General features: G+C 46.6%; 1 protein-coding gene across 3 annotated transcripts in view; it reads left to right on the top strand.

The window, feature by feature from the left end:
• Window positions 1-23,481, top strand: part of MYO7A (myosin VIIA) — an 86,839-nt gene that overhangs the window by 14,406 nt on the left and 48,952 nt on the right. For 2 of the 3 annotated variants that reach the window (XM_038177871.2, XM_038177870.2), the window contains exons 2-6: window positions 127-184; window positions 15,726-15,839; window positions 17,141-17,293; window positions 19,952-19,969; window positions 22,815-22,999. In XM_038177871.2, the coding sequence (XP_038033799.2) occupies window positions 167-184; window positions 15,726-15,839; window positions 17,141-17,293; window positions 19,952-19,969; window positions 22,815-22,999 (488 nt within the window). In that variant the 5' untranslated portion in view covers window positions 127-166. The remainder of the gene's footprint in view (window positions 1-126; window positions 185-15,725; window positions 15,840-17,140; window positions 17,294-19,951; window positions 19,970-22,814; window positions 23,000-23,481) is intronic. The other variant, XM_038177874.2, reaches the window with a different exon arrangement.

Genomic DNA, 23,481 nt, shown 5'->3' with positions numbered 1-23,481 from the left:
GCGTTGGGAGTTAAAGTGTTCCTATCCTTCCTCCACGCCGAGGGGCTGGGTCTGACCCCTCGGTGTCAAGAGGGGGTCTATGAGTCGGGCTGTCAGTCCATTAATTACCAATTTCTTCTGCTTTAGGTTCATTCCTGGTGATTGCTGATGTGTTTATACAGGAACCATGGTCATTCTACGACAGGTAGGTGAAGCTTTCCTCTCTTCAGCATTTCTAATTTTACCCCGACGCTCCAAGGACTAATACAAGTCTTCTCTGGGGGGAAGGGTCGCATCAAGCTATTTCCATCCCATTCTATTTCTCTAAAAGGACTGTTACAAGATGCAGGGATACTCATTAGCCTTAATCCTTGATTGGCTTAGAGGAAATCATTGCTTTGTGTGTGTAGTCCAGATTAACCTCACGCAATGCTCTGCTTCTATTTTCTCATCTGGGGTGGCCCAGGAGCTGCACGTGAGTCCTGGATATGCAGGAGAATAAAACAGATTTATTTTTTTTTCACATTTAAAAAGAATTGATGCATTAAGTTGCGTGGAGAGTCTGGTGTAGACTAAGATATCATTTAGGGCTTCGGATTGTAGTTTTCCTTGCATCTGGGCATGACTGCCTCAGTTATCAGAGATAAGGAGCTCAGTCCCCTCCCAAAAGATGCAGAGGCATTGGCCTCACGTCGCAAACTCTGACGGATGGAGTTTGTGATGCCAAAGAAAACAGGTGTGAAAATTAAAACAAAGTAAGTCGAAATGCTGATCTGAAAGCTCAGAAGAGCAGCTGTGGCTCTAAGAAATACCCTACAACAATTCTGTTCAGGATGGTATCACTCCAGGCTGCCTGTAATGTCTTTCTGCAGATCACCCTGCTGTGGTTCAGTTACTAGCTCCTAGTCTTCTGTATGTGTCTAAATTTGCTCTTTGAAGAGTTTTAATCAAGTAGATCATCTTTCTACTTCTCTAAAAACAAGGTATCTTGTCTAGGGGGGTGTTTCTGAAGTCATTTCCCTCCTGCCTCTCCTAGGGTAGGAAAAATCTCCATTTACCCTACATTTATCCTATGACATTTAGGTGGACTCAGCTGTGAATGGAGAGCTGAGGTGCAGGAACCTCCTCATCTTCTTCTGTCCCCTCTGCTATCATGAAAGTTACAGCAAAGGGTGGTAGTAACAGCTCCAATAACATCATCAAGGCACCTGATGCCTTATAGCCCCCGCTCCAGGCATCGATTAGCCTGGGGATCAATTCAGGGACTTGGCTCCTCATTAAAACCTCGCTAAGCAGTGGATCTGGTGTGAAACCAGTGCTGATTTCTTGGGCTTTTACCTCTCCTACCTGCAGTGGTACAGCAATAAAGCTGGAGCAGAGCAGGAGCGATGCTGACCCTATGTCAGGAGGTGAGGGAGCATTTATAGGATGTTATAATGGACGGAAAAACATGCTGATATTTTTGTCATGAAAGCTGGATGATGGAAAATAAAACCTGGAGCCATTTGCGACTGATGTGTTGGTATCACCTGAGTGTTCAAAGCCCATCACCTTCAGGTAGGAATTACAAGAATCTGTTATAGTGAAGCCTTGCTGACTGTTCAGTGTGATTGTTCAGTCTCCTGTAGGGTTTTTTTAGAGCAGGTAGTCAGTTGTTTTCCCTGCAAACATCTTAGTTCACAAGGACTGTGTATTGAAGGTGTATAAGAAACCCCCAGCTGGACTTCTAAAAGTTATCAGCACTTTTTGATGCACTACTTCGGGATTGCAACTTCTCATGACGAAATGAGAAAAACCCCAGACCTTCAAAACAACCTGCAATTTTCAAAAAGGTCTTCCATTTCCTGCTATTCTCAATATTTTTGAGACTAAGCTCTCCCTGATTTCGGTTCAGACGCTGAGCAGCTTTTTGCTGGCAAATATCGGGCAATAGATATGCATAGAAGTGGGTATTTTTTGCCCAGCTATAACTCAGGATTTTTGATTTTTGAATGTCTCCCTTAGAGGGTTGGCTCTGGACAGCTGAGTGTGGAGGACAGTGCACGGCTCTCAGCAAGGAAAAGGCAATAGACAAGGCTCCTACCCTGTTCTCTGTGCCTTCCACTCAGTAATTCAGAAGAAAAGCCAATATTGTTCCCCAGCAGGGGCCCGCAGGGAGCCAAACTTATCAGCTTTAGTCGCTAGCAAATTACTGATGGCAAGTTCATTTCCATGCACAAAGAAAGGGAAGGAATAAAAGGAGGGCTTCCCAAATTCCTGTCCTGGCAGCCTGACAAGTTCATTTGGCTCCGCAGCACAGCAGCAGCTCATTCCTGCATGGTTTGTCTTTTATTTAAAGAAGAGATGGAGCTGAGACCAGGAGGGTGAGGTGGCCTGGAGCATGGATGTCCTGGTGAGCAGCACATCACTGCTCCTCAACGAGGGGTTTGCCAAGGCCACCACGGTCCCGATGGCAAAGGGCAAGCACCTGCTGCTTGCCACACGTCTACTCCTGGGGTTTCAGACAGAGAAGTAGAATTAGGAGTGAAAAGAAACAGCAGAGACCTAACAAAACCAGGTAAATGAAAGAAATTAAGGTCCTGATGGGTCAAGCACCATGGAAGGGCCATGCTATAAAGCTCTAGTTTAGTTTGAAACCAGGGGGACAGACATGTAGGGAAGGTGTCTCCAACTAGTCTGAAGCTTTCCAGGAGCAAAAGCTTGGTCAGAAACCTCAGCTCTGTGTGTCTGGTTCAGCAGTGCTGCCTGTGGGCAGTTCCTGGGGGCAATGCCAAAACCTCCCAGTTTCTCTACAACTATCCATCGTGCCAAGTCGGTGCCACCTCTGGAAGTTCTTTGAGCATAAAACCCAGAACTGGGCCTTAAATGCTCAAAACAGAGAAATCTCAGCACCACAAAGGCCTCTGAGAGGATCCCTTTGCATTAATATTTAAGTGTTTAAATATATTCAGTCCAAAGTCCCATTTTGGCTGTGGGATTTGATTTAGATAGGGTTGAAAGCCAACTTGAAAGAAATGAAGCCAAACATCTAATGTTTCCTTTGGAATCATTGAATTCCTGAGTCTTCCCCTTTTCCAGTCTGGCCAGGGTTACCTTTGGAGGGCAGATAATGTTCCCTTGATAATTTCTAACAGCGTATAGGTCCCTTGAGGGAGGCCAAGCGCCTTGCCTGACACATGAAGATGGAGCTGGAGACTGCTTTAGAGCTCTGGAGAGTGATGAAATGGATCTAGGGCAGCTTGGGGAAGCAGCAGAGAAGGAAAGTGGTGGCCCAGGAAGCTGGCAATCCAGACCCTGTACCCACACCCAGCTTTAAACCCCACAAAACAAGCCCTACGTGAATAACGCTGTCCTTGACATAGAAAACTATATCTTCTGTAGGAATAAGTGGCTTCCTAGCAGATACCTGTTATTGTGCCAGCATCATTTTTTGTCTAAAATTGCCCTTTCCCCCTCTTGCCACTTCTCCAGTGGTGATAGAGAGCAGACACTTTCCCTGCCAGCCTTGGGATTGACTGAAAGCCTCCAAAATCTGCTTTTTAAAACTCATAAAACAAACTCCCAACCCTCCTGTGACAGCAGCAGCTCTTTCTGCATCCCCCCCAGTTCAGTTAATACTTCCCAACACCAGAACTGCACACAGCACTGCGGATGAAAGGGACCCGTGCAGTTCATTAATGAGCAAGAACAGATTTTCTGATCGAGAGCCTTCGCAGAGACTGCCTGCAACGCTCCAGGAGATGGTTTTCCTTCCTGGAAGGAAGAATAGCAGAGGGATTTTGAAACCTTTCGATCCATTCACAAACATCTCTCAGCTGGGCTCTGCGAGCGCTGTTTGCTCGGGGAGCTGACACACATTTTTCTGGCCCTGGGTGATATCGGATAACACACATTCAGCCTCGCATCTCTAAGTGATTCATTGTGCTGTATTTTTTGATAGCAAGAAGAGGGCGGGGGGGAAAAACAAACGTTATTGTAGGTCTTCTCAGGGCTGATCTGTAATCATGTAATTATAAAAAGCAAAGTGTAAGCCCACTGCTTGGATTCCTTTTCTCATAAACACTGAATAATTCAAGTCTTCGCCCATTTATGCCTTGTATCTGTCTGATCTATGAGTCTGAGGCTTCCCTGGATAGCCGTAATGCAGCAATGAAAAGTCCGGCACAAGCCAACCAAAGGGCACATTTGCATATAGATTGAAACATGAATCATTGGGAGCCATTCATTAGTTGCTGTGCTCAAGACATTTGGCATTTTAACAGCTCCCTGCATCAAATCCTTTCCGTCAGATTTATGGGACAATTAAAGCGCCCGGGTGGATGTGTGCAGAAAATGAAGCTGCAGGCTAGGGAGATGCTCTCGCAGCGCTATGGCTGCGGAATATAAATCGCAGGATGTCAAATAAAGGTACAGCAAACAGTCTCAGTCCTCATGTGGAGATAGCCAGCCTCCGAGAGCCTGCATGAACATACTCCTTCCTGCTTGTTGATACCTCAGACAAGCTCCCAGCACCCATCTTACCCTAACCATAAGCACTGGAAACCTGATTCTGTTTGATCTCAAGGCAGGGAAAGCGTGGAGGGAGAGCTGTTATGTCTGTGAGTGAGTTTACTTTTGCTTTTTCAATAGGGGATAGCAAAATACCCAGCTGATGGGACCTCTGTTTGAGGGCATAGGAAATTGTGAAGCACCCCATAAGAGAATTTATCCTGAGTTAATCTTGGGAGCTTAGGTTTCCTCAGGGAAAAGCTACATCCCCAGGGACAGCTCTTGAAAAATATCTTGTCATGCCTGATGGCAACTTCTCCGTGTCTGTCAGACCCCTAAAGATGTCACTTAACTTGCTGAGACAGAGAGTCTGGAGCAAGAAGAGATAAATTCACCTTCTTTAAGCCACCTCTTTCTTTTAAGCCTTCCAATTCATCACAGCCTGACTCTGAGGAAGTCTCACTGTTTGTATAAGCTTTTTATAAAAAGAAAACACCCTGTAATGAATCTTGAACCTCGTGTGGCTGTGGGGCATCAGCTGGCACGGTGGGACAAGAGGCCAGAAATCCTTCATTTCCCCTTACCCCGTGGGTAGGGATCAATGTGAGGATTGATTTCCCTCAGTCCTCACTCCAACCATCGAGGCTCTGGTTCCTGTTCATGATGGGAAAAAACATCTTCATCCCAGTGGTGCCATCAGAGCAGAGGCTCCTGTCCCCATCCCATCCCCATCTCATCCCCATCCCACCCCCATCCCATCCCCATCCCTACATGCTCCTATTATTTTTAACTCAGATGAGTTCTCAGGTGGGATATAGGGATTGGAAATCAGAGGGATTTGGGGAAAGGGAGGATATTTAAGCCAACAAGGCTGCTGTAGGAAATGTTTGTGATATGGCAAGCCCCGATGGGGCATGGGACTGTCAGACTGTTCTTTTCATGTGTTTCTGGTACAAATGGCTGCCTGCTCAGCCTTCCTCTTCATCAAATACCTCTTGAACAATTCAAAAGAGTTCAGCAGCAAGACATTAGAAAACAAACCTTCAATATTTCATGGGTTTGGGGTCAGAGACACATCAGTGATGCTGATATACTCTAGTGAAAGATTTGGCTGTCCCAGTGCAAAATTCATTTATTTTTTCAAGCAGCAGCAGCGTTTGTTAGCACAGTGTCGATTTCCAGCAGTTTTCATTAAAAAAGAAGACAGCTTCAGCCTGGCTTTCCTGCAATCAGATTCAAGAAGCACAGCTCCTGGGGCCCAGGGGAAGGAAAGCAATAACAGACCTTTTCACTAGCACAAGCTGAAAAACGGAATTTCTTTCTCAGAAATAAGGTGAGGTGGGAGCACGGGGAATGTCTACTGAGCTGTCATGGTACAGGCAACAAATCCAATAATTTTACTGGATTTAAAAGTTGACTTTGAAGACAGAGGTCCAATGAGTTTATCAAAATCATACATTCCACATCAAGTCACATTATGGATGGAGGGGAGTTGCCTTTTCCTTGTTGACCACGTCTACGTATGAGTTTTGTGGACATGACAAGGTGATATCACGGATCAATCCCCTTCTCCTTCCTACCCCAAACCACCCTTGCTGCTGTCGGCAGCAGGGAGGTGGCAGTGGCAGAGGAATGCTGCTGCTTTCCTGCCCTGGGGAAAGGTCAATCTCAACAGCTTACGAGGATTTCACCCTCCATTAGGCAATTTCATGAAAGGAGAAAACTTCACCAGCTGCGGATTTCGAGGACTTCTGTTTCTGAACAGAAATTTCCGGAGTTACGGTGTGCAGAAATTGGAACATAGATAAAATGCCCGTACTTATTCAGTACAATACAGGGTATTCTGTCTCCATAATCCAACTGCTGGTGAACAAGGGACAAGTCAGTGTGTGGAATAATTTCCTCCCAGCATTTTCCTGTCCTTCAGCTGATTTCCTGGCCTCCAACTACAACATTACGGCTTGGGGATTTTCCCTGGTGTGATTTACCTGGTCAGTAGTCCCCAACACACCTTTCTAATTACTTGCCTGGCTTTTCCTGGACCCTATAAAAACTCCTTACTTCTCCAGGTGTCCTATCCACCTCCATCGCTTCATGCTGAACCTAATTCCTACTCATGTCCTACTCCCAATTCCTAAATAATTTAGGAGCACCTTATTCTTATACTGGAAAAGTGTTTTAAAGCAGTATCTCTACAGGCTTGACCACACCTTACACTCTGCCATAGGTTTCCACAGGGGCTACTGGTGAAGACAGGATGGATCCTCGATGGACACTGAGATGTCTTAGCCTTACACAGACATTTTCTTGTCCAATCTTGTCCAATCTAAAGCAATTGCTGAAAACACAGCTCCCTCCCTGCTGTTTAACCAAGAAGCAGATGCCCTCCATCCTTTCACCAGAGTCGCTTTATTGAGTCCAACAGAAGATGTTGGCTTATTTTCTGCTGGAGAAGACAGAGCCAAGTGCTGCTTGGCTTTAAGACTGGGAAAAGTGCCTGTGTGGGGCAGAGCCCTGCCAGGGATTTGCACACCACCGCTCCGAAGCCTTTTGTGCAGTCAGTGTGAATGCAACGGGAGCAATTTATGTCCATCTCCCAGCACCCAGCCAGCCGTTTTATTGCCAAAAACACCGCTGGCCAGTGGCTTTTAAGGTCACACGCTGCATTTTCACGATCTGCAAATCACTTTGTGAAGGCGTTTTACTGCCCCTTAACCCCATAAAATCTCTGCATGCAGTGTGAGGCAGCCCTTTCCCATTAAGTGGATGCTTGCAGTTAAACAACATTTGCATCCAGCAAAAGGCAACGGAGGCAGTAACCATATTTCCACGATGATTTTCTGTCAGCCTGTTCCTTACAGAAACACAGGTGTAATGAATCTATGCAATAACACTCTTGTGGTCTCAAAATTAGGGCTATACAGCAGTTCCAAAGTATCTCAAAACAAGTATAAAATCAATGAGCATTTTTTACACGAATTAATTTCCCTTTACATGATGTAGGGTCTTAAATGAGCACCAATTAGCTGCCCATTGCTGGTCCAGGACATCTAGGTACCATGCAAACCCCCAAAAGAACTGTAAGTTTGGTTCCCAGGGTAACATCTACCCTAATTCATTTATAATGCAACCTTTTTGTCGTAAACTGGATGAAGTGTGAGACGAAATCCCTTTGGAGTCAGCATCGCCTCATGCAGGTTCTGCAGCATATGCAGAATGGACTGTCCTTGTAATAAAATACTCGTGAGGAAAATAAGAAGCTCCAAGAATACAGGAATTAGTTTCGGTCCCAAAAGCATGCAGGGATCATTTCTTTTATGGCATTATTCTTCCAGCTACCAGAGTTAGGACAACATCAATAATGTGTAGTTCCCTTGGCTATCTTATCAATCGCCATGTCTCGATAATTTCATGTATTGAAATAGGTCTATTTTTTTTTTTCAGGCTGTGGCTATTACTTTGTTTTTATTCACTGGTGATTATTTGGGGGGACTTGGATTTTGAGGCAGGTTTTTGGGCCTGCAAGTGCACAAAAAGAACTGATTGTGTTTCTCATCGCTCTCTGAAGCCCAGATCTCTTTGCTGTGTGCCCAGTGAGCTATAAATCATTAGCTGCAAACCCATCCCACACTCGCAGCTTGAAGTCACCCACATCTGTACACGTCCTGGTCCAACAAAGCAAGGATTTTGGTTAAATCTGCTAACTGCATCTATGACTGTGATTGTTTCTACCTCCATCACCTTGAGCCAGCCTACAACTCCACTCATTTTCTGCTTGCAGCCTCTAGGTTAGGGTTTGTCAAGCTGGACTTGCTGACTCCTTCCTTAATAAAGTGATTCCTTCAGAGCTGTGGGAATCATCAGAAGCCAACTTCCTGATGCACTGGGCAGTTCCAGAGAGCTACAGCAGATGGGGCTGGCATTGTGCTGTCGGGAACCCAAGGAGCAGATGCGAGGTCCCTCGGCCCTCCAGGGACCCGTCGGTGGGGTGGAGGGTCTCGAAGAGTGCAGGCAAGTGGCTTCAGCTACGAATCTTCCCTGCCTGCCCATTTTAAGGGTGGCCTGTAGAAGGATTCTGCAGTCCTTGCAAGGAACCAAACCTGGAGCCTCCAAACCCATGAAGCCAGCGATGAAATGCAGGTGATTTTGCAGGGTTTTAACAAATACTGGTAGGGTTTGTTCTGTTATTGCTTCCCTGATGACAAAAATGTCCATGTACTTCATGACCTCAAGATTTTCTTGAAGTTTGGGAGTATCTTTTCTCCTTTTGGAGTGAAGGAGGCCACCATCCTCGAGGCTGGTACCTATGGGACAAAAACCATTATCAAGACAGCCTGGACCACAATTATTGCCAACGTCATTTTTTTTTTAATTTTTTTCCATAACCCATTCACCTGCCATTCATTCCTTCCAGGAACTGGGCTTTCAAACATCCCCCTGGAGCAGTCCACGTCTCTCTTAAGCTGTCACATCACAGACTCCCTCTGGATGCTATCGACTGAGCTGCAAAAAGCCTCGCTCCGGACCCCACACTCTGCTCAGTAACCAAGACAACCCTCAGTGCATAGGCAAAGGAAGTGTGCAAAAAAGGCAGTGCTGCTCAGATCCAGCACAGCAAAGAGGGAAAAGCAGTTTCATTCAATATTTCCAAAGATGAGAGAAGCTGTTTTAAACGGTAGGGCTTGTCTAGACGTATCAGTGCCACTCTGGCTAATGCAGACCCTTAGCACAGACTTGTTTCTGATCAGAAATCTACATTTATACTAGGATAGATTATTCCCATCTGCAAAATAAATAAATAAATAAATAAATAAATAAATAAATAAATAAAATTAAAAAGCATTTTACTGGGTTTAAACACTTCTTGACTCTATGTCTATATTTCTGTTTATGTAGGAATAGCTGTGCAGATTACTACAGTCCCATGTCTGTTCGGTACACAAGAACTAATTGCAGGCTGTGAGGTTGCGGAGAGGCAGGGAGAAGGGAAGGGGGAACCAGGAGTAAAGAAACGAAGGTGAAAGGAGTTCCCAGAGCACGAGATATGAAGCTAATCAGCTGCCTCCATGTGCTGAAAGTCTGAAAGGGTATTTGACAAGTTACATGTTAAAAATAAAGGAGATTTTAATCACAGAGGTTGGAAAAGTCCTGTTTTCTTTCCCCAGGAATGGAATCAGGTAAAACAACTGAATTTGTCTCATGGCTTTTTGGCTTCTTTGAATGGCTTTCCTGAGACAGGATGACAATCATCACTTCGAATTCACATTTCTGTGTCTGATCTTTTGTGGGTTTGGTATTCTCCTTCCCAAATCGTGTTCAGACAAGGTGATGGCATTCCCTCAGTCCCATCATCCTTGCTTGCCGCAGGGAATGGCATGCATTCGAAGAAGAACATCCCAAATCCTTGCTTCTGTGTGGCTGAGCACAAGGGGAGCATCATGCCTCCTCTTCCAGCCCAAGGTGCTCCCAGATGTACCCTCAGTTATCTGGGAGGATTGGGCTGACTCTTTTCGGAGGATCCAGATGGATCTGAGAGCTCCCAGTGGAGCACAAGTGCAAGTTCTCCAGTCCCAGGACCTGAAGGAACAGCTCTTTGATTAACAGTGCCAAATTACAAGCTTCCATCCTGCAGAGCACCCCCTCAGACTGGTGAGGAGCACTTCACGCTGATTCCTCCTGATTTTATTCTTCTCCTCTCCAGCCTTGCAGATTTGCATGCCTCCCGATCGCTAGGCTGTCTTCCTTTGGCCCCATTCCACGTGCATTTGGGACAGGGCCTGTCTGGGGGGCTCAAAAGCTCAGTCTTCATTTCCTGTTCCACTTCTTATCAGATTTTGCAGCCATGTCCCCAGGCAGTGGCCGTCAGCTTTTTGTGCGAGCCTTCAGCACCCGGGGCCAACCTAATCTGCTTGCGACGTCAAGGGATTGGGGATTCACCGCATCGTCCATGCCGCTAAGACATCCCCATCGGCTACGAGTCACGGATTAAATGCTCCATCCCCGTGTTTGTCTGCACGCCTAAAACCCACTACTGAGCTCAGAGATCCTGAGCAGTCAACAAACTCCTTGCCAAAAGCCAGGGATGAGCGGAGGAATCACCAATTACCCAGCCTCATTGCATCTCTGCACACATAAATCCATCCTTTTTGCCCCTCAGCAGCAAACAGGAAAAGGTTGAGGCTTCTGCCACGTTTGTGGGTTGTTTTTCCCCCCCCCCCGCTGCCAGTATTGAAGTTACAGGCTGAGCGAGCGGTGCATTGATTACTGAATTATTTAACGACTCCCCCTACATCTCTGCCTCGGCTTCAGAGAGCTCGTGTGTGCAGCACGTTGCCTGGGCTGACAGCCGGAGCCTGATGTGCTGCAAGGAGCTGGGAAGAAAATGTTATTTATTTATGAAAAAGCAGCAGTGAAGTTATTAGGGTGAGCAACTACCAGCAGTTCCCCTGAAGAGCAGCCCTGGGGATCTTTCAGCATCCATGGTAGGGATAGGAGTCATCATACCTTTGGGCACATGTAGGCTTCTAGCTCCACACTTTGCTCTTCACCCACCCCTTTAGGTCAGCATCATCTGACCTTGTTTAAATACCTGCTTTATAGAGAGGTACCCATAGAAATGCTGCCTTTTTCCCTTGAATATAGCAGAGACCCCGCTCTCAGCTGAATCTGAAGCTGCAGAGATCCAGCAAATCCTCAGATCGGGGCCCAGGATGGCTCCTGGGGCTCGTACTTCCATCCCTGCAGCGAGGAGCTAACGTTACCCTGGGGAGCTGTAACCTAACCCTGACGGCACTGCTGCCAGGCTACCAGCCAGCTACAGCTTCGTTTTCCTCCACTGCATCCCTCCCTTATCACTCTAAGCGTGTTTATTTGTTTCCCACATCAGGCATAGCACGTTCTCTTATAAAACGCATGCCGACAGGAGGCTTTGTGCTGTTTCCCTGCTCCCTCATGCACACAGAAGAGAGGCTGGTTTCCAGTCCAGGTCCAGCAGGATGGGATTTCCCACCTCCAGGAGGCCATGCAGACAACGCCACGGCAGCAGCTGAGCAGTAATTGCAATGTCTTGGTTGCTCTTTCTCTGTTTTCTCACACACTGCAGCAGTTTCAGCAGCGTGGCAATGACCAAGAGCTCATCCTAGGGGTTCCTTTATCTACATTTATTTGGTCTTTCCTCCTATACAGACCCCATCATTGATTATTGGCTTTGATCGGGAATCTGTCTTGCTCTTGCTAGGTGAAAATGGAGTCATTTACAGCACGGTGTGCTCAGGCCATGCTGGAGGTTGACATCTCCCATGGGAGTGTTATGTTTGATCTGTCTCCTCCCTGCATCACTTTTACATCTCATGCAGATTTTTCCTTGCTCCTGTGGCAGGCTGTAGGCACCTTAATGTCTTCTAATCTCTAAGACTTGACCTACTCATCACATCAATTCACAGCTACAAAGATTAAACCCCTTATTTCTTAGGGCTCTGTAGCGTGGCGTAAACCTACAGAGATGTTAATCCATCATCTGCCCCCCAGGCTGGGACACCCTCCCTGGTGTCACTGCTGTCCACTGAGAGCAGAAGCAGCTTGGTGTGAGTTTGACACGTGTCATCTACAGCTATTCTTGGTGGCTGTGTCTCATCAGGGCACCTACAAAGCCTTCCTTCCTCTAGAAAGCTTTCCACCAAAAATATGTCCTCTGCATCACAGACAAGTGGCTCCGAAACCCTAGGGACTCAAGGCATGAGTAGAATTTCACAATAAAACAGGGGTAAATGAGAACGGCGTGGAAAGCTTAGCAGCTACACCACTGTCTTGGTCTGTGCAAGTGATGCTGCGTTAGATTCAGCATTTCTCTGGACGATGCTGGGCCCCAGACTGCAGAAGCAGGTCTGTAGAGCCAGCGTTATCCCCGTGGTCCTCGCCTTCAGCACATTTTAGTCGCCAGCCCAGGTGCTCTTCTCACACGTAGGCACAGAGGCCGTGCTGCTCCGAACACCTTCCACTCAATTATTTAAAATTCAGCTGCTATGGATCTACTCAAGGTGATCAGTTTAAAGAAAATGCAGATGGCCTCTGGTTTTGAGTTCCCGCTGCGCTTTGGTTAATTTGGTATGTGAAGGTATTAGGTTAATTAAGTGCCATGTGTTGCATGGGGACCGACTGCATTTGTGGATTAATAAGCACCCGAGCGTGCTCGGTGCTGGATGCCCTCAAGCTGGCCGCAGGTTTTTCACGAAGAAAGGAAGGTACCGGAGAGAAATCCTGGTGGAATGAAGAGGTTTTCTGCTAATCCTGCAGTCCTTCCTCCAGCCCTGGTGCTTGCGGAGTCCTTCAGGTCCCCTTCCTGGAAGGACTGGGGGAATTGAAGAGAAGAGAAGCAAAGCTGTTGACTTCGCCTTGAGGCTCCCAGCTTTCAGCTAGCGTTCAGTGAAGGACCATGGCTTGTGTGTGGAAGTTTTTCTGCTAGAGGATCTGTCCCAGGAGCCGTGCTGTGAATGAGGTCAGTGGGTGTCTCGCACCCAGCAGGCGTGCTGGAGGTCTGAAGCAAAACGACTGCGGCTCTCTGGCATCCATGGTGGGATACACATAAAAAGAGAGGGCCAAATACTGCTACAAGACTTTGGAAATGCTGAAAAGGAAGAAAGTTGTCTTCGTGCAGCCGTGCCCTGAGGTGGTGGAAGACCAGGACAGAGACCAGGGCAAATGGACACTGCTCCGCAACGTCAACCAGGCCCTGAAGCCCACGACAATTTTAGCGGTAAGATAAAATCCCAGGCTATAAATGTGGCTGGGAGCTTTCAAACCGGTTTGAAATCCACCTCACTCTCTGGTGGGATCCTCGTGCTGCTTGTGCCAGCTCCTCTCACCTTCCTCCTGAGCCTTTGTGACCCCTCGCCCTGAGCATTATCGCTCCCCCTTGGTGCAACCTCGTTGTCTTTGCTCTTGGAAGCTCCTCCTAAAGATCTTCATCCAAAATCGAGACGATCTCTTTGTGCACCCCTACTGATGCCCTCTCTTCTTGCACCTCTGGTTGGCTGTCCTTGCCTTTAGGGTGCAAGGTCCTGAGCGCAGGATCTGCCCCAGAGCACTTGGAAGGTCTCTAGCACCTGGTGGCTGCTTGGAGGAGGAAGAGTTGGGCCATGTCGGTATTGTAAAGGGGTTGGTGGGAGTCTCACTGCTCTGTTGTGTGTTTTGGAAAACAAACATCAGGCCAGGCATGAGGAAGGTTATGCAACTTATGAGCCCGTCCTCTGGAGCTGGTAAATGCGTGAATCACCCTGATTTGCCCTAAAATCCCCAGTACATTTGCTGTTATTTGGGCTGATCCAAAAGCGATTGCATCAGCGGAAGGAGTGTAACTGATTTCCATGGGTTTTATATCAAATTCATTAACGTGGGGGAATGAAATAAGTCAACAGCCTTAATGAGTGATGTTATTTTTCAACATCAGGCCATCCTGAGCCCAGCTTAGCCCATCCCATAAGACTTGCTTTTTTTGCTTAAAACTACTTGCTTAAGTATTAAGAACTACATTTTAATGTGTTTAGAAAGAGCATTTTGAGGGAACTAGCACGTTGTGCATTAGGCAGGCAAAGCACAGGAGTTATCCTGGGCGTGGTACAGAAGCAATTTACTTTGGGGATAGCAAATATTAAAAAAAAGCAGAATTACAATTTTTGTTTTCTTGATCTAGAGCCATTTTCACACAGCTGCTGAGGTGTCAGAAGGGCTCTCTGCTGAGTGGGGACTGAGCTCCCCACCTCTTCTCTTGCTGACACCTTGATCAAGTTACCCACACTGTGCATGAATTTACCCAGCTCTGCAGGTAGGATAAGAGCACTGAGCACTCTGAAATGCTTTCAGAGTCTTGGATCAAAGGAGCTGAGAAATAAATATTAATATAAGTTGATTTTTAATGTATCTGCACATGACACTGCATTCATGTGTGTTTTTTTAATCCTTTTCCACCGAGTTATAGGATGTGAGATAAGACAGCTAACAAGAAAAAGATCTGAATATTATATTTTTAATGAGTTGTGCGAAGATATTTATTACATCTCTGTAGCATGGCCTTCTGAGGAAAAGGGAACACAGACAAAGGCTCCTCAGCTACATGTAAGCAGCGTGACTTTGTTAAACAGCTTCCACGCATGGAGCCTACTACAAAATGGCTGGGGACTCCTCGTGTGTAGCATTTCTCCGTGTGTTGGTCCCTGGGTATAGCCTTACACCCCAGTGGCATTCCCCAGTTAACATCTATCTGAAGTCCTGGAGAGTGGTGACTTGACAGAAGTGTGCTTGGCCATTTTTATATCGCTCTACGTCTCCAATTCCCACTGCCCAGAGTGGGGCTGAAGGTTGTTCATCAGCCCACGGTGTCAAAACAAATCCATAAATATTCTGTCCACGGAAAAAGGTTGGTAGTGGCTGCTCACAGAGCTTATAGGAGTGTACATTCAGAGGGATCCTTCCTGCTGTTTGCTCTTCTTGTTGTTTGCAAAGATGCCTGATGATAATTTAACCAGGTAGCTCCCAGCTGGAGTTCCTCATCACATTGGAATTAGAGGTGGAAAATAATTCCACCTTGTTTCAGAGAATCCTGCTCAGGACTTTGGTTTTGGGTTATTTCTGGTTTTGCTCTTGGACTGAGGAGAAAAGTAAAAAATTCTTTAAAGCCTTTTTGCATTCGAGTAATTTAATACCTGCAGAGCTCATGAGCAGGACTGGCAGAGGTCTGTAGGATCACCAGTGACACGGAGTGGGTGGATAGGGGTTAACTGCTTGCTCCGTCTCCTAAAACAAAAACAAAGAGGTCTCAAATGAAAGAGGTGGCACGTTTGAAACTCAACAGGACACCGCTTTTCATGCTATTTGTCACTAAACTTTTCCTTTGATGTTATGGAAGCTAAAAGTTTGCAGGGCTTCAGGAAGGGACCGACGTACTCCCAGCAGATACAGCCCACCGGCAGCATCACGTGCAAGGAGCCCACATCCAAATTGCTGCCTCTGGGAGACCTCCAGAGGAAGGATCCCTACGTCTCCCATATTTTCTCATCCCCTTTTATCTGGGTAAAAACCAGCGCTGCTCCCACCCTGCTGCTCTACCTCACAGTGCCTGTTTGGGGAGAAGGAGTGGTGTGGTTTGCAAAGGAAGTCACTTGACTTGTAGCAATGTTTTACTTAGAAAACTTCAGCATCTTCTATCCCAAAGGATGTTGAGCCTTCTGCAGCACCGGGTGTCACTGTCCTCTCTTTGGTTGCAGGGGGATTATGTGTGGATGGACCTCAAAACCGGCCGGGAATTCGATGTCCCCATTGGAGCGGTGGTTAAGCTGTGTGACTCTGGACAGATCCAAGTTGTGGACGACGAAGGCAATGTACGTACAAAGGGTTGTGGTTGTGCTTCTCAGCTCTATGTCTGGTGCATGCACGAGCCCCAGGTAGGATTAAAAGCATGATCTCAGGTGCTATTTGAAAGCAAAACTCAATTCGTATCTCATTAAAGATGATGGGATTCACTCCGTTAATACCAGTGGATGTTGGAACGAGGCCACAGCTTTGGAGACAGTCCCAGCTCTGAACCAAACTCCTGCCAAGGAATACACAGGCTAAAAATAAAATAAAATGAAGTGGGGGAAGAGTTTGCAAAGGCTGGGGAGAAACAACCCACAACACCAAAAGGAGACAACACTCTGATTCAAACATGGTTAACAGATCTAATTTTGCTCATTTCCAATATTTCCAGAAATAAGAGGAAGGATGCTCATGATGGAAGTGTCATGATGGTTTTAGGAATATCCTTAGAAATCAACTGTAAAGACGAGATAACGTTGTGTTCCTCTTTCTGTGGCCGTACTGGGAGTGAAATCATGAGAAGCTTCTTGAGTATAATGATGACAGAGAGCCTCCAAAACACACATGGGTAGGGCTTTGAGAGAAACCACCTCCAGCTGTTGTTCCTCTGTTGTATCCATTCCTTCCTGATCCCCTGCCAGTACAGGACGTGCCCAAAGACAATTTCTCCCTCAGTTTCCCACCTCTACGTCTGAAAGTGATTGCTATTAGAAAGGAACATCTCTATCACAAGCAGAGAGTGAACTGAGGAGGTTTCCTGTCCCTTTTCATTCTTTATCCCATGAGAGGTAACTGTGAATGCTCTCCTTCCCTTCAAGATTGGCAGAGAGAAGCTTTGGTTCAGCCAGATCCTTGTGTCCAATTTGCAGTGGCTTTTGAAGCCTTTTAGAAATGTCAATCTAAATGGCATTCTGTCAATAAAAGTGCAATTTACCACTCCTGTACACCTCTCTCTAGTTTTCTAAACCATCTTTTCTCTACTTAGCAGTATTTTGTGGCAGAGGGCTAACCAGTGATGTGGAAATGTAGTAGTGTGAAGGGATGAACAGACTGGTGTTTGTTAAAAACTCCCCTGATGCGCTGGATGCCCGCGCTGCCCTGGATTGTGTTCCTGCCAGGATGCCTAATGTCATGTGTCTCTTGCTGCTCCAGTAAACCAAAAAATGTTTTCCTTCTTCTGCTCTGAATCTTTCAAATGAGCCTCTGTCATGCCCTGTGGTCTGCGTGCTCTCCCATGTATGTTCTCCCACCTGGTCCCTCTGCCTGGGGTGGACCTTTCCTTTCTTCCTGTGACATATCTTTCTCTGCCCTCATCCTCTTCCAGGAGCACTGGATTTCCCCGCAGAATGCCAGCCACATCAAGCCCATGCACCCCACCTCCATCCACGGGGTGGAGGACATGATCCGCCTGGGGGACCTGAACGAGGCGGGCATCCTCAGGAACCTGCTGATCCGCTACCGTGAGCATCTCATCTATGTGAGTGTCCTCCCCACATCCACCTCTTCCTCACCCCAGCCCTCCTTAGCCCTGTGGAACCCATGGGGAGGGATCCCTGATTCAGATAAGTTGGGTTTCTAGGACCAAAATGATGGAGGGCTTCTGCCTCAATGTGATGTCCTCCTGTAGAGGAGATGTTGCAAGGTTTGTGGATGCCCCAGTGCAAGCTGAAGACCCCATGCCTTAAGAAATGGGCAAAGTCTCTCCCACCTCCCTACGTAGCCCCTGCAGAAATTTTTGGGACACACAAGTTCATGCACGCACAATAAGCAGTTTAACCCAGGCCACGTGCAGGCTGTAGTAATCCTAAAGCCTTTGGTGACCATGAACTTGATGAGGTCTTGCTGTGTTCTCCCACTGAACCATTAACTCATTCAGCCCAGGTGGGTGAAGGCAGCAACTGCTGGAGGTGCAAGGGTTGGAGGATGGAGGCATCCAGAAATCAAGGGGGCAGAACTGAAGAGTACGTGTGCTTGCCAGTAGCAAACGTGCTCAAACAGCCTGTACAAATATGGAAAATTTGGTATTTTTTGAGCTCCTGCTATGCCTTCAAAGGCTTTTGGGGATCTAACTTTTAAAAGGCTCTAGAGTTTACAAGATTTTCAGCCCAAAAGGAATTGTAATACAGTCTGATCTACTAGACAGCATAAACTAACAGACCATATACATTATTTTATATATCAAGCCTGCTTGTTCTGTTTGTTGTCCAGTGCTTTTTGAAAGGATGGTTTTGGTTTAGAGCTGGGCAGCGATGGAGAACCCATCACTTTGTTATAAAGGCTGTTCAAATGGTTGACCACCTCCCCCTGGCCTTGGCTCTACAAAATGTGTTATTTTTTTCTTTCATGGGTGAGTTTCAGTTCTAGGGGAAGGGGACACAGCTGCTAAAAAGGCACGCTTAGATACTACAGAAAAGGTTAGGTTGGAAGGGAAGCTGGGGTTTGGAGGACTACAGTCCTCCAAAGGCATGCGAGCATGTCCAGCTTCAAAGTTTGAAGTAATCCTCATGTGGATAACTAAATTCAGGCATCCTGAACACTACCCAGGATGTACAGATAGCCAGTAATTTGCAGGTGATTGGCTTATTGAGTGAGCTTTTATTTATCCATTGAGTTTCACCCCTTTTTCCCTTGTTTATGGGCACCCTGTGGTGACACCAAGTGGAGTTCCACAGCTCTCTTGCCCTGGGGAGAAACTGGATATTTTTTGGATATTTTTTCAGTGGTGTCCCCGTGTCTCTCCTGGGGGTCCCTGTGTCATCAGGCAAGTGTCTGTTGCCTCGCTAAGTGACGAGAGGTCCCCAGATAAGATTTCACGTGTGCAGTATCAGATTGCCTGCAGATAAAACTTCCTCCTTCACAAAAGCTCTGAGCTCTAAGCTATTCACGGGCCCCCCGGGGGGATTATGAACACAAATGAGCACTGGGCAGAGTGTTGTTTGGCAGAATTATTCTCTATACAACTACCTGAAAGGAGGCTGTGGGGAGCTGGGGGTCGGCCTCTGCTCACAGGGAACCAGGGCCAGGAGCAGAGGGAACGGCCTCGAGTTGTGCCAGGGGAGGCTCAGGTTGGCAATGAGGAGACATTTCTGCTCAGCAAGAGCGGTCAGGCCTTGGGACGGGTTGCCCAGGGAGGTGGGGGAGTCCCCATCCCTGGGGGTGTTCAAGGAGAGGTTGGACGTGGTGCTTGGGGACAGGGCTTGGTGGTGACATTGGTGGTAGGGGGGTGGTTGGAGCAGGTGATCTTGGAGGGCTTTTCCAACATTAATGATTTTCTGATTCTATGAAATGCATCCTCGGAGAGAAGCACCTCCAAACAGCTCATTTTCACACCCAAGACTTTTAGCAGCCATTCCTTTTCAAGATTCCCCTGTTACAACCATTCCTAGGGCCAACCAGCTCTGTGGCCTTAGCCACTTGCAGTTCCATCACAGAGGTCGCAGGTTTCTGTGCTTTGATTGCTCTGCACCACTGATGGCTTTGGAGGGGCAGCCCATAATCCTGGGCCCCACAGAGCAGTTAATTCAATCTCAAAATCAGAATAACACTCTCAAAATGACATAGAGCACATATAGCTTGATAGAGAGGCACAAAACCTCATCCCTGTCTGCATGTGGGTTGTTGGAGGATCAGGAACCCAGCTTTAGGTCTCATCTTTTAAGAGCTGTGGCAATAGCAGGAGTAAATTTGTGCCAGGCATGATAAATATTGATGGCAGTTTTGCAAAACCAAGATACCATATGGATGCCACGTGTGTAGGGAGACCCAGTCCTCTGAGAAGGTTTATTTTATTTTATTTTATTTTATTTTATTTTATTTTATTTTATTTTATTTTATTTTATTTTATTTTATTTTATTTTATTTTATTTTATTTTATTTTTTCGCTGAGGTATAATTTGTTCTGTGTTAAAGATGATGATGCTCAGTGTGACTTTGCCTTCACTGCCTGATAGGATTGCTAAGCCTTTTGAGTGTAGGATGACTTTCGCAGCAGGTCTTCTGTCCATCTTGTTTCCTCATCCCTTTAGCTTTATGGAGAGTGTGATTCTGCTCTAATAACACGTTTTTATATTTTATATAAAATAAGTGTATATAATATAACTTTCCTTTTTCTCCTCCCTCACGTTTTACTCGTAAGACAAACTGCGGCGGGAGGGTAAGTACTGACTCGTGGAGCTGTCACCAGTAACCACTGCCATGCCATCCACTGGATCACTTCTTTCTGTTCCCCATCGTGGCATTCTCCTTTAATTTGCACTACCATTGCTGCTGCTTCACGAGTGCACTGACAGCATCATGCCATTTGCTGCAGAGCTTGGCCCTCGTGGTGAGGTTGTGACACCTTCCCAGAGCTGGAAAGGGTGGTGTTGGGTGGTTAATGCCTTAAGTGCTTCTCAGTGATGACCTCAACGTGGGAGAAATTAACTTCTGCATCAAAATGTGAAAAACTTCAATGAGGGTTTTAATGCACTGGGAGAAACCATGCTGAATATTGAGGGTATTTGGTGGGAGTTTGGACTCTGAGCAAGGTTAAATCTCTTTATCTGGAGGTGAAAGCAATGCCTGCTGCTGCTTTCTTGTTGCCAAAATGCAGTAATGTTTGGTAGAGCTTTAACCCCATAAAAATCCAGAGGAAGTCAGCCACGGCGCTCTGAGTAGTGAGGGAAGCAGGCTCAGAAAGGATTTTGTTTAGGGCTACTTGCAATGTAGGTCATGCAGGCAGCAATGCATTTGCACTGAGATGTGGTTTCTGATGTAAGTGGTCAGCAGAGCCTCTGCCTTTCGGTAGAGTTTGATTTTCCCAAGGCAGAGAGGCTTTTCTCTCACCCAACAATAGAAACCAAAGAGGTAATATTTCCTTAGAGGTGCCCTTTGGCCCCTCGTCAGCAAAGCAGACAGAGTTTTGCATGCTGTCAGCTACGAGAAGTGGGCAAACTGAGTATTCATCAACCAGGAGTGACCTGGGACAGCAAGCAATAGCACGAGAGTTTGTGCTGACAAAGTCTTTTGGAGATCACAAGGGAAGGGTCAGCGAGAGCATCCAGAAAACATTCCTGCAACTAATGGTTAACTCCTCTAATAGGCTCACCGGCTGCATTTGGGGCAGGGCAGGCCAATGTGGCTGAAACACGGGATTTCAGAGACTTCTGCAGAGTCCATTTTTTTGGAGAAGATGCTCCGGGAAAATTAGAAATACTCCTTAAATTAACTTGGTCATAAAATATGAAGAGGGAAAGAGTCTCACAGGTCTCTCACCCAGGACTAGAAGGGAAGTCAGGGGTCACTGGGGATCTTGGTGTCAAAAAAACACTCAGGAACTGAGCACAGCCCTTCTCTGAGCTTTAAGTTTACCTGCAGAAAGCTGCTCAGGGACTTCAGTAGCTTCTCCTAATATCCAGTCTATATTATTTCACAGCCAGTTTCCACCTTTTGTATTTGTGACAACTGTGTCCTTGAGCTTAAAGAGTTGTTTTTTTTTTTTTTCCTTTCCTGCCATGTAACCCGCTATTACAGACATGGCTATTATTTCCTCTGTGACTCTGTGAATTTAAACCTCACCTAGGCTGAACAGAAAATTGTTAATTTTCTCTGGCATTGGCTGCAAAGTGACAGCCTGGGAGGGCTTTCAGCATCCCTCCCATAGGACACAATTGCCACCTACTGGCTGTCTTTTAGGAAGCCACAGCTGATGGAGATGTAGATGAGTGTAGATGATGCAAAACAAGGGTTAGATGATGCAAAACAAGTTATCATCTAACCCCACTCAGGCCCTTTCCATCATAACTGAGGGGTAGATAACAGCCTATACAGGGAGCAACTCAACCTGGGGCTGCCAGGTTCTCCCCTCCCACCAGCACTGGTAGTTAATTTGCTGTCTTCTGAAGCTCAGATTTGCTTTATCCATCAGCAAGTTTGAGATATGCACAAAAAGAGGAGCAGCCAGCAGAGCATGGAGAGACAGTCTTCATGGTTCACGAGCATCCTTGCCTGAGACACTTCGGTTCTTCCTGCCAAAGGCTTATTTTTGGGTTCAGATCATGCAGCTGAAAAGTTGTGAGATGTTTTTTATGTTGGGATGATGTTTGTTTTTTTTTTTTTTCCTGGATGTGCCTTCATTCTACTGCCCTTGGTTAGCCCAAGGTGGAGACCTGTTGACTTGCTTGCTCTAGGCAACAACTTTTAGATGGATGAAGTTGGGGAAGGACATCCCAACTCTCAGCCTTGAACTTGGGATATGGCCAAACCTCCCAAAATCAGAGATTCATCTGATTTAGATGACAAAGGCCACAAGTCCTTTGGTGAGAGGCTTGAGAGAAATGTCTCCGGGAAGGGCAGAAATGAACGAGGTTCAAAGAGTTTTGGTGCCTGAGGACATCTTTGTTCATTTGAGTGCCACAGAGAGCACGGGATGGACAAAAGTCCATTTCAAAGATACCTCAGAAATAGCCAAGAAGGGATGTGTCAGGACTTTGTTTAAATTGCAGCATGGAGAGGTTCAGTCACAGAGATGGTAGTGGAGAATGGAAGTTTAACAAAAGGGTTTAGCTATGAATATTTAAAAACAGGTTAAGCAGACCTCTGTCAGGAACAGTTTAGATCCAGCAGGTCCTGGTTTGAGGGCAGTGGTCTCCAGGCCTTTTTCATCCCTGGTTTCTCATGCAGTGCACGAGGTATGTGTGGATGTGCGCTGGCTCTGGGGATATTTTTGCAGTTACGGTTGACTTGGAACCCTGAAGCTTAACTGAGGAACATCTGAAGTATGAATTGTCTTGAATCCATTTTGTGCATGAGTAGGAATGAATATGAGCTGATTTATGTAGCTTGGGACTTCTCTTCCAGTTTTGCTCCATGCTCCACCCTGCAAGCATTTTTGACTTAAACATCACCTTTCATCCAGCTTTTTTTTTCTTTTTTACTGGCTTTCACGCTCCATCCAAGCTGCCAAAACCTCTCAGCCATGCCTCACCGTCCCCATAAACCTTCATGTGCTTCTCCTCCAGACATACACCGGCTCCATACTGGTGGCAGTAAACCCCTACCAGCTCCTACCCATCTACTCACCGGAGCAGATACGCCTGTACACCAACAAGAAGATCGGGGAGATGCCACCACACATCTTTGCAATTGCTGACAACTGCTACTTCAACATGCAGCGCAACAACAAGGACCAGTGCTGCATCATAAGGTGAGCTGGTGGCTTTCCAAATGAGCCATATCCTGGGAAAGGCTGCTGGTTTTTGGGGAACAGCTCGTGAAACATAATCAGAAATTAGAAGGAGGCATTAGGTCGTCCATCCACATGTTCACAGTATTTCACAGTTGTCCTCCTAGTGCATTTTGGCAGCTCAGAACGTGTGGTGAAGCTGCCCCATGGGACCAGCCACCCATGGACCACAGGCTCAAAGTATGGTGATTGCACCTGGAAGTGCTTCCTGACCTTCTTGGTGCTGATCTCACGATGGTATTTGCTGGAGAAACCCAAACCCAAGCAAAAATTTGGCCGTGTGAATTGGAAAGTAAATCTGTATCGTGGCTGGAAGCTGTCCTGTAGTGTGTCCTACCATTTGGATACAACCAGCCTTTGGGGTGCAGGAAGCCCATCCTTAGTGGCTTGTCCTGCTCATGCTAACAGGAGGTCCAGAGACATCAGAGACAGAGAGAGGGACA

Source organism: Anas platyrhynchos, chromosome 1 (genome assembly GCF_047663525.1).
Source record: "Anas platyrhynchos isolate ZD024472 breed Pekin duck chromosome 1, IASCAAS_PekinDuck_T2T, whole genome shotgun sequence".
Lineage (NCBI taxonomy): Eukaryota > Metazoa > Chordata > Aves > Anseriformes > Anatidae > Anas > Anas platyrhynchos.
The sequence above is the reverse complement of the archived record's forward strand: the minus strand, read 5'-3'. Positions and strand labels throughout refer to the sequence as shown.